An 11627-nucleotide genomic window follows, 5' to 3' on the forward strand; every position below is an offset into this window, starting at 1 on the left:
GCCGCCATGTTTCAGTTCATAAACGGACGTGTTAATTAAGAACACGTATCAAAACGTGCGTCATTCTTACTGAATATAACAAATTTGAAGATGAACACGTCAAGGCTTTTCTCAAAGTTAAACTGTCAGTTTAATGCCCGAAAATAATGCGGGGTACGGGTAACTTTATATTTCAAACTGTTCGATAAAATGTTTCACTTCTGGCTAGTACGGACAATTCACACATTTTACATTTCCCGAATGTTTCCGCGTTATAATGCAAATTATGTGTGCGTTAAGGCAAGCCTTCAAGATTAAGGACGCGCAAGCTTGCACGCCGCCAAATGGCTAAACGTATCACAAGCGGCGCTGCTAAACATCATGCTTCATGATGTGTCGTCGAGTTTTTATGTAGGAGTCAAATCTAGATAAATGAGCCGAAGGAACCGTCGTAAACAAAACACGCGTGGTCGGAGGAAAGCGCAACTTTGCGCTTAAGCTCTTTAGTCCGTTGGTGAAAGATGTGCGTGAACTTTTGTAGTAACAGCTCTCGATGTTGACGCAGCTCCGTGCCCGCCTCCCTCGTCTTCGTGAGAGATCCGTCGTTGTTAGCCGACGCCAAAATGCGACCTCGCTTTCGGAGACTGCGTTGCAAGACCGCAACAATGGCGTCGAGGAAACGGAAAACGCGCGCCGCTTCAATCCCATCGGAGTGCAAATGCTGTCGCCGGCGCTGCACCGGCAAGTTTTCGGCGGCGTCTGCGACAAGCTCGATCGCGAAGCGGTTGACAGGAGCGTGCGCCACTTGAAAGAGCAAAAACTGTGGGGCCATACAACGACCCCGCTGCCCGACGTCGACTTCAAGCTTCCGCCTTTGCTGGGCTCTGATCTCGAAGAGCACTTCTTGGAGCTCGGCCGTCGCTATTCGAAGGACTACAGGCTGGCCGCGGAAGCGCTGAGCGCGACGACCTTGCCCCGCCTGCCGCCGCGCTGGAACTTCGCGCCGGGATGGACCAAGTACCATAACGACGGGAGGGACGCGATCGTAGTCGACTACCCCGATGAGACGTCGCTCGTCATCGACGTCGAGGTGTGTGTAAGAGAAGGGCACTTTCCGACGCTTGCGACGGCTGCTTCCGGCGACTGCTGGTACTCCTGGTGCAGTCCGCAGTTAGTCGGTGAGCGGTTCAGGTGGAAAGAGCGCGTCAAGTTGAGCGACCTTATACCCCTAGAAAGTACCACTGGCCCGCATCAGTCGCCGGCGAGGATAATCGTCGGTCACAACGTCGGCTTCGACAGATCTTTCATTAGGGAGCAGTACATGATCGAAGGAAGTCGTCTGAGGTTTCTGGACACCATGTCCCTTCATATGTGCGTGTCCGGCTTGACGAGCTTCCAGCGAGCTCTTTCGATGGCTAGCAAGTCGGAGAAGTCGTTGGAAATGACAGCGGCTACGCGCGGTCCTCCGGTCGAATTGTGGGAGGACCTCAGCTCCCTCAACAATCTCGCCGCCGTGTACAAGCTCTATTCTGGAGGCAGCACGCTCAAAAAAGAGTCTAGGGACACTTTCGTGAACGGTACCTTACAGGACGTTGCTGGCAACTTCCAGGAGCTGATGACTTACTGTGCCAATGACGTGGTCGCTGCCCATCTGGTACTCGGGAAGCTTCTCCCGCTGTACTTTGAGCGGTTCCCACACCCAGTGTCATTTGCTGGCATGTTGGAGATGTCGACGGCATATCTTCCAGTGAATCAGAATTGGGAGCGTTACCTCAAAGAGGCGGACTCGATCTACGAGGACTACCAACAGGAGCTGAAGCAGATGCTGACAAGTATTGCCAATGGTGCTTGCCGTCTGCTGCATGGGGAAGCATACAAAAAGGACCCATGGCTCTGGGACCTTGACTGGACAATTCAGAGCATCAGGATCAAAAAGACACCTGCAAAGGCCTCTTCAAAGAGCACAAAGGAGTCGATGACATCCTCAAGGAAGCCATTGGCTCATACGAGTGAGGCAGAAGCAGGCTCAGGAACCAGTTGCAAGACAGCAGTTTCACCAAATTCATCTAGTTCGCAAAAGCCCTTCGAAAATTACTCAGAGCCATCCTCAAGGACATCATCACTTTCAGAGGCAGACCTTAAAAGTAGCCCAGTTCCTACTGAAACAGAATTGCTGAAGCAAGTCCGGAACATCTTTGATACTTCAAAGCTGTTGTATAAGGTGCAGCCATTCATGCCTGGCTATCCCGCATGGTACCGTGACTTCTGCACGAAGCCTCCCTCAAACCCCGAGGACAACCCAGACTGGGCTCCTGGGCCCTACCTAATAAGCACCCAAATGCGTTCAGTGCCAAAGCTGCTTAGGCTAAAGTGGGATGGTTATCCTGTTCACTATGATGAGAAGCATGGCTGGGGCTACTTGGTCCCAAAGGCTGGGAGCGACAAGTCCATAATTGTTTCTGCAGCTGTCAAGGAAGACGCAGGCACAGACGAAAAAAAACCAAAGTTTCCTCTTGCAGAATTTTTGAAGGTTTGTGGCTACCAGAGGTGCTCTGCAGAGAATAGTGACACTGATTCAGCATGGCAAAAACTAGAGAAAATTCCAGAAGAAGGGGCAAAGGAACTCTGGCGGAAAGTTCTGGGAGAAAAAAATGATACTCCACAACTGGAGGAGAATGCCGACATAGACATTGGCATTGAAGGGTGCAGCTTCTTTAGACTCCCACACAAGGATGGCCCTCACAAAAGAGTTGGAAACCCACTTGCCAAAGACTTTCTGCCCAAGGTTTCTGATGGAACCTTGCAGTCAAGTGACAACCCCGAAGCCAATCAGGTGTTGTCGTTGAGCAAGATGATTTCGTATTGGAAGAACGCTCGTGACCGCATCATGGGACAGATGGTGGTGTGGTTTGACAGGGACGAACTGCCAAGAACGTTCAAAGCTGGCGAGCGTTCCGACTACGGCGTCATTCTGCCACGGATCATTCCGGCCGGCACAGTAACGAGACGAGGTGTCGAGACGACCTGGCTGACAGCCAGCAATGCTTACAAGGACCGTGTGGGTAGTGAGCTCAAGTGCATGATTCAGGCTCCCAAGGGTTACCACATTGTAGGTGCCGACGTAGACTCCCAGGAACTCTGGATTGCCTCCATTTTCGCCGATGCTCACTTTGCGGGCATGCACGGCTGCACAGCCTTTGGGTGGATGACCCTCCAGGGTAACAAGGCAGCTGGTACCGACATGCACAGCCGCATTGCTCATTCTGTCGGCATCAGTCGGGACCAAGCCAAAGTTATCAATTACGCCCGCATCTACGGTGCAGGGTTACCATTTGCGCAGCGCCTCTTCATGCAGTTCAATCACAGGCTGACCTCGCAGGAGGCCGCCTCCAAAGCAAAGATGATGTATGCCCAGACGAAAGGTGTAAGGGTGCACGCCGGCGAAAATGTCGGTGGCCAAAATGTCTACATCCAAGGTGCCCGTAAGGTCTGGTCCGGAGGAAGCGAATCCCACATGTTCAACAAACTCGAAGCGATTGCAAACTCAAAAGTTCCAAAAACTCCAGTTCTGGATTGCTGCATCAGCCGTGCCTTGGAGCCTGCTGCTGTGAACACAAATTTCTTCAACAGCCGCATAAACTGGGTCGTGCAGAGCTCGGCGGTGGACTATCTTCACCTCATGCTCGTCACCATGAGGTGGCTCATGGAGGACTTTGCGATTCGCGGCCGCTTTGCCGTCAGCATCCACGATGAGGTGCGCTTCTTAGTTGCATCTGAGGACAGGTACAGGGCTGCCTTGGCACTGCAGGTGACCAATCTGCTCACACGCTCTTTTTTTGCTTGGAGACTGGGAATGCGGGATCTTCCGCAAAGTGTGGCTTTCTTCAGCAGCATTGAAGTTGACACTGTGCTGAGGAAAGAGGTGGACATGGATTGCGTGACGCCGTCGAATCCTCAGGGATTGAAAGAGGGCTATGGCATTGCTCCTGGTGAAGCGCTGGACATTTATGCAGTTCTTGAAAAGACAAAAGGGGGCTTCCTGTCACGTGAGGCTGAGTCAGCCTGATCATCTGTAATGTGTAATTAGCTACTTCCAGATTTTTTGTTTGCTTCCTTTCCTTAAGTTCTAGTCCATTTCACATGAGTAAGGCAAGTGTTCCTGTGTTCATATAGACTAACATCATGCTTCTAGGTGATTAAATGATGACTTTTGCAACTTCACTATAACTTGTGTTGCTGATTTGTTTACATTACCGTCAGGCCAGGCCAATACTGATTAACGGGATGAAGCAGTGTCGGAGTTCTTAAGCAGACGAAGAAACAGCTTCCCTAATAGATTTGTTGTGTTATTCAGCTTGCATCTGTCATATCAATGATTCACACTTTTCTTGGGAAACTGCAAGGCTTTGACCGCCGTCTACGTTGTAGCATCTGTATATTGATCTGTTAATCTACAGACTGTGCATTTAATGATAACTGCATTTGAGATTTAGCGAGTGCATGCATGAATAAAGTTGATGGTACTATTATCGAAACAGAACAGATGCGCGCTATGAACACTTGTACTTAATGCGAGCCTCTCTTTTTTATTTTCTTGTCTTTGTTTCAAGGGCACAATTTCGAATCTGGGTTGTCTCCTAGTTGCACAGTACTGTCCCATGATTCATAACTTTCAGGCGTTGTGTTTGATGGTTAGGTTAAAATTGCAAACTTTTCTCTAAACGCATCTACAACCCGCTCAGAAGAAAAGTCACGACATGCTGTTACTATGGTTGAAACTGCAACGTAGTCTTGGCACAAGCAGACTAGGCAAAAACGCTAGTGTTTTACCTGGTGTTTTATTGCTAACAGTAACAATTTTTGATCATATTTTACTAATGAACTTTTTATCTAATTACTTTAGCACACATGTTGAAATACACAAACTGAAGCTGGTGATTTCATGAGGCATATACACTTGCAACAAATCTTGAAACGTTTGGTCTTGAAAATCTTGAATAGTCTTGAGATAAGCGCAAAAAAATTTGCTGTAGAAAGGAACTCTGTTCGACTTACCTTTAACAAGTGGTATTTTGATACACTGAAGCTCAAAAATTATGGGGACACCAATGCATTTCGTCGCAAACTTTGGGAATGCACACTTCAAAACTGGTGTCTTCTGCGGAATTCGTTTTAAGTAAATATGACATTCAGGGTCACCAGCTAATATTTTGTTAATTGCAACATGTGCCGTAAAGTAATTAACTTTAAGAGTACTTTGTGAAATATGTTAATTATTGAAATACTCGTTCTGATTTCACATGCAAATAATGCCTGCATCTACAAGTAATCTAGCTCAAGAAGTATAATTGTGCTTCACGTTATGGGTGATTTTTGAAAAATTCTTGTAACTGTAAAAAAAAAAACACCCTATAAAGTGCAGAATTTCCATCCCACCCAATCGGGCAGGACAGATCGGATTGGCCAATACTCCAGAGTTAGTTCCTACCATTACCACAAGGGGGGAGGGGGGGGGGGGCACTAAGAAAAAAATATATATACGTGGTGAGGAGCACCACCAATACAACCAGAACCAACACGCCTGACTTGTTCCTGTGCTTTGGTTGTTAGCCTTGTGTTTATAGTGGCGCAGTAAACCTGCATAATAGGGATGTGTATCGTGGTTTCACCAGTTTCACGATGACCTTCATTCTGTTATCTGCATCTTTATTTATGGCAGAATTGATCACATGTGTGGGATTGGTCCTCTACCGTATGCAGTTGGCACGCTTCAGAAGGCCATTGGAACATCAGCGAAGGTCATGCATCACGTTCGCCGTCGCAGTAACATCTATCTGCTGCTGTTCTCCATGTGCAAGAAAATTCAGTGAAGTGATTCTCAATGTATCGCTAGTACTGGTGCTAAGAAATGGTGTTAAGCTTTAGGAGATGTGATGAGCTGTCACCTTGTCCTAGGTTTTGTGTTCTGCTTCAATTCTAAAGACACTGCAGAATCCAAACTTAAAAAAAAAGTTTTTACTGAATGTCTGTACACTTCTGCCTGCAGTTTCATGTAGCACACAAACGCTTTAGTGTGAAATATATGTCTGGCTTGTTTATTGCACCATGGCTAAACAAAAAAAAATTATGGCTCTTCACTCTGAGGGACCGCATATGCCAAATGATCCTACAGGTTTGCTGCAACTGCAGTTATAGAATTTACTCGCTCATCTCACTAATGCTGCGATAAGCAATGAAAAAAATGGGCTTGTGTCTCTACACTCTCAAAAAAACATTGACAATGTTCGGGGCTTATCTTGTCCTCGGGTAACAATCGTCGTCTGTCTTGCCTGTGTTTAATTACGTTTAAACTCTGCGCTTGCTGCTTTCCTGTCAAGAATGCCCCGCCACGCTGATGCGCGCGCGCCTTTCGTGACCTTAAAGTACCTCAAGCCCCAAAGGGTTAAAATTCATATTAAACAGTGTTTGGCTCAATGCCATGCGGTTAGTCTTCTGAGCTGGCAGCTACTCCTATGCAGGCCTAGCAATAGAATGGAATGGAAAAACTTTATTGCTCTACATCTCAGAGAGATTGGTGGTGTGCCGGTGTCTTCATGTCTTGAGTCCTGGCCGCTTCACAAGGTCGGCGCCCCTATTCCAGGGCACCGCTGAGCCTTGCTGCCTCGCAGGCATGCTGCACAATTGCCCGTTGGGCTGCGAGCTCGCTGCTGGTGAGCAGATCCTCCCACTTTTCCGCAGTTGGGTTATTTACTTTATGGAATGCGAAATTACGCTTGCATTCCCACATGATGGGGTATAACGCAGGGGTTGCCCCGCACCACGGACATGTATCCCTGTACTGGGTAGGGAACATTTTGTGTAGTGTGTGCAGGTTGAAGAACGTACCTGCTTGCAGTCTTCGCCAGGTGACTGCCTCGTGTTGTGTGAGCGATGTGTGAGGCTTAGCAAAAAACCCTTTTGTGCTGCTGCACAAACTTCACAAGCAATGGTCCCGTTTTCAGGTTCCCAAGAGTGCGCTCTCCAGAACACCAATGCATTTACATCCGGCTTTCCTGGCTTCAGCACAGAGCTGTGTAGTGCTGCAGGTCATTTGTGCCCCGTCTGAAAGCATCCATGCAACACTTCCCGTCACCCTTGTCACCGTTTCGGCGATTTGTAGACCTTCACAGTTGTGTGGGCTTCACATGGCACGAGTAGGTTCCACTGTGGCACTTCACCATTGCAACCACACGGCATGGTTTGTGTATCGTGACAACTCGTGCGGCTACGCTGCACAGGTCGCACTTTCAGGGAACGCGAGAGGTCGCGAGACCACGCGTCGGGATAGGCGGCAGCTTTTGCCTGCAGTGGCAACGTACTGAATGCTGCAGAAATGGGAGCACCATATGTGTGCGTGGAATATTGCTGCTAAACTGCTGGTTCTTTCGCATTTTAGTTGGTTTTCTATCGGTATGACTGGTTTTTCCCGTTTCATTGACCTATCGGCACACAATTTGCCAGTGTTCTAGATAACCCTGAATTTCAACAATATAATCTGCATCGTAAGAACTGGCGTTTATGCATAGCAGACAACTGAACTTTCGCAAACGATTTCATTCATAGCTCTTAAACTTTACTTAAAGCAGCGCGCATTTTATGGTCATCTAGCCTTCCAGGTATTTCTGTGCTGTAGGCTATCAATAAGCCATGCAAATAGATTATTTGAGACAACAACTCGATATGAAGATTTTAATGCTGATTTCTAGTATCATGGGAAAAGTTGTTACTTGGCGGGTCGTCGCCTTTCTTTTTTTTTTTCGCTTTCTTTGCATGTTGTACTAAGCCTTGTTTAATGACCGACGTTTTCGGGCACTGTAAGCTTACCTGGCCCATCCCTTGTAAATCCGAATTAAGTGGGCGCCTTGCTAAAATTTTTGAATGTGCTTCAACTAAGCTCCCTTAATAAAACTAAAGATAGCGACATGCTTTATCTTGCCATTAAGTGAGTGCTGGTGTGGAGGTCCGGAGATTATACACGTGCCTCTGACATGCCCCTGACGGTGGAGCTGAGTCACGTAATTGTGATGCCGCCGTCTGTGCGGAAATGTGTAAGCGTGCAGGAATCTGCGCCCTGGGGTCTGCACCTTTTGTTTTCATTTGTGTTTTGTTCTTTATTTTTATTTTTCACTTGCACCGATGCCATAGCAGTTGCTTTTAGGAGGAAGGTTTAGCAGCTTTGGTCGCTTTAGTTTGGGCCAACTCTACTGCTGCCTATATATTCAAGTGCATGTAAAAATGCAGAAACGCTTTTATGAGGAAATTTCAACCGATGTCAACGAAATTCGTTGCATTTGAAGAATAAAGTAAAATTATAGTGGCTGTAGAAGCAGAATTTTGATTTATGGCCTGGAATCTTCAAGAAGAGTTTGAGAAATTGGTAAGCTTTAAGAAAAATTGGAAGCCCGAAGTTTCCATATTTCTACCTCTGCATTAAAAATATATATTGTAGTTCTGTAAACTGTACCCGTTAGGGCACCTAAAGCAGCCAAATTTGGTACATCAATTTATATCTTATGTGAACTTGTTACATTGTTTTCAGGGGTTTTGTAGAAGTCCTGTTCACATATTAGTCGTGTAGTTGAGAATAATGTATCGTACACCAACTGCAGTTTGCCGAATTGTGATATAGCCTTTTTCTTCACTTTTTTTTTTTTTTTTCACTGCGGATTTACAGTGTTGTAAACGTCATATTTCTGAAGACGTGCTTTATCCAAACGCGAATTTCATTTTCCGAAAACTTGCAATTTTCAAGAATTTTTTAGAAAAAAATTTGTCTAAATCGAAAATTTGCTTCTAACAGCCAATATATTGTAATTTCTTCCTTTAAATGCAACATACCTCATCAAATTTATTACAGCGGTTGCCGAGAAGAACGATACGCCCGTGAGCCGTGAGCTAACGCTTCCTGCTGTTAATCATGGAGCGCAGCTCGGCGATAGCGGTGACCGTGCATCTTGTGCAGCGTAATCGCACGATTTAACTCTCAGTGGTGTAATTTCTCTTGTTTTGCTTTTGTAAATAAGCTGTTTGTGCTTTCTTTTCCCCAACCTAAATTAAGGCGGATGAGAACGTCGGACATTTTCGAAAAGTGCAGCGTGATCGCACGATTTAACTCTCAGTGGTGTGATTTCTCTTGTTTTGCTGTTGTACATAACCTGTTTATGCTTTCTCTTCCCCAACCTAAACTAATGCGGATAAAAACGTCGGACATTTTTGAAAACTGCACCCCTTTGTGCGAGCGCGCTTCGACTCCGTAGCCTTGCCGCAAAAATAACGTTGGCGCCATCTGTCATGTCTAAGGCAAACCAGGGTATCCGCAATCGCGCGTAGCTCTGAGGCCACAATTGAATGCACAGTGTTCATTGTGCCTACGGCAGATGGCGCCACGTTTAGTAGCATTTACATCGCCTGCATCACATATGCTGTCAAATTAGCTGTTGAAGGGCTTCAACTTTTCAAGTAGTTTTTTTGTCTTTCTCGTTTGCTCTTTTGGCCCAACCGGTCAATGCGCGTCGTTCTCCCACTTCAATGGGATTTGACCTCAAGCATCATCATCACGTCACAGCAGACGACGCCCCTTTTTTGGAATTATTGTTCACGAAGCAAGCAAGTAATTCTCTCAAACATTTCATAAAACTAAATTGGCTACGCAATGCTATCTCTGGGCAAAGCTTGAGCACAAATAAACCATTGGGTTACCAGCAAAAGCAATGACAGTATACGTTGACATTTTGTGCCAGAGAAAGAGCCAGTATGCTTCGGAAATTGTGGAATGCTTAACTACAAAACCGGGTCCCTACGCCGTTCTTCAAGAAGAACGTGTTCAACAGCAAAATACTGCGAAATCTTAGCGTTAGCAAAATTATGGAGTACAATACGTGTATGTAATGTCCCTGACGTCGTCTGGGCTTGTGGCGCAACGGATAACGCGTCTGACTACGGATCAGAAGATTCCAGGTTCGAATCCTGGCAAGCTCGCAACTTTTTTTCTTTCATTATGTTATGATGTATTATTGTTTTATCATTTTTTGCTTGCTCTCTGATCACCTCATCTCGTGTATACATGTTTCCGCCCTGCACCCTCCTCCTTTTCTTCGTCATCCCCTATCCGCATTTTTTCTTTTAGCTTTCTCCGTGAAAAACGACCCTTAGCGTCATCAATTAGAAGCACCGCAACTTTCAGTATCCCCAAAGCAACGCGGAGCCACCAAGGAGCACGTTGTTTCACAGAGCTGGAATATTTGCAAGTCTGGCGTATATGCAACGAAAACATGTTATATAGCATTATGGTTTACCTCGTTGATGCCGTACAGTACTAATCCCACGCGCCTTACTTTGGTACCGTTGTGTAGAGGAAGGAAGCCATTACTCGATCATGAATGTGTCGCATGCACGGATGACGCCCACGCATGACGCAGTCCGAGCTAAATTTAACCTCTCGCACGGAGCTCAGAGAGTACGGCAGCTAGTACGCTTAGAGTTTTCAGAGTTGGCTCAACCATAATGGGTATAACCCATCAAACTCAAACCAGGGTCCACCATGGCGCTACGAGACCCACGAGTGCGCAACTTTCCGCAGAAACGTCACGTTTGCTCGGTTACGGCATCGCCGCGCTCGACGCGCATGGTCCAGAAATGGCGCGAAGAGAATCGACCCGCGAGACAAAAGGGTTGTCCAACTCCTCCGACCACGGCGGAACGTGTCCGTCTGCACGGGGAGCGCGCACGCACCATTTTGAGACAGGCGCGGGGGCCCTAACCAGTCTACGAGTGCGGTGGGCTCGAGCTGTGCAGGATAGAGTTACTGCATATGATACCAGAGACCTTTCATTCCTTTAATTCAATTGGTAAGTACAGTTAAAACTCGATCTAACGAAACCCGATTTTACGAAGTTCCCGATCTAACGAAGAAATTTCCGTTCCCTGGTAGGTACCCGTAGGGTTCAATGTTATCAACTTAAATTAGCGAAACTAACTTGTCCGATCTCGACTCAACGAAATAAATGAGCAGAAAAAGCAGTGATTTCTTTTTAATTTCGACGCAGATGTGCTTTTCTTCGAGCGTGCGCTCTAGAGCTATCGCGTTAAATCATATAGGCGCCATGCTAATGGTCCTAGCTTTATTTTGACGAGGCTGCACGTCGCACCCATGCGCGGAATAGTGGTCTCAACACCGCCTAAGTAAGGGCGGGTGCGGTTGCTTTCGTTATTTCATGGTTTATGTGACATATGGCTGGATTAGCGGCAAGTGCAATCCCGCGGTAGCTTTTGCGTGTCGATACGTTACAATTTTAGATTTCGAAGGAACGAAAAATTCCTTTCTCAATTTTACGAACTTCCCGATTGAACAAAATAATTCGAGCGTGGTCGTCACTTGGTTAAATCGAGTTTCAACTGTACAACTAATCTTCCCCATGTTGTCCGTGGTATCTGTGGTTGTTGGCGTCTTATGAACAGAAACCTTTGGTAGCAATACAGCAACTCTAACGCAGGGCAGTCGCGGGTGCTATACCAGTAGGTCATTTCTTTCTTTCTTTTTCTGTTACATGCTTCACGCAGAGCACTTAAATTTACCTCTTAATGATAGAAAAACCTACCCTACCAACTCA

At 46.5% G+C, this 11627-nt stretch overlaps 1 protein-coding gene and 1 non-coding gene across 2 annotated transcripts; both read left to right on the plus strand.

Annotated features, from left to right (window-relative positions):
- The first annotated feature begins 422 nt into the window (after nt 1-422).
- PolG1 (DNA polymerase gamma, catalytic subunit tam) lies at nt 423-4200 on the plus strand. The gene has a single exon (XM_050181061.2). The coding sequence runs from the start codon at nt 533-535 to the stop codon at nt 4043-4045; it is 3513 nt and encodes a 1170-aa protein (XP_050037018.1). The 5' UTR covers nt 423-532; the 3' UTR covers nt 4046-4200.
- A 5723-nt stretch (nt 4201-9923) lies between these two features.
- TRNAR-ACG (transfer RNA arginine (anticodon ACG)) lies at nt 9924-9996 on the plus strand. Its single transcript has one exon. It is a non-coding gene; the product is annotated as a tRNA-Arg (tRNA).
- Nucleotides 9997-11627: the final 1631 nt, after the last annotated feature.

The sequence above is a fragment of the Dermacentor andersoni genome, chromosome 7 (genome assembly GCF_023375885.2).
Source record: "Dermacentor andersoni chromosome 7, qqDerAnde1_hic_scaffold, whole genome shotgun sequence".
Lineage (NCBI taxonomy): Eukaryota > Metazoa > Arthropoda > Arachnida > Ixodida > Ixodidae > Dermacentor > Dermacentor andersoni.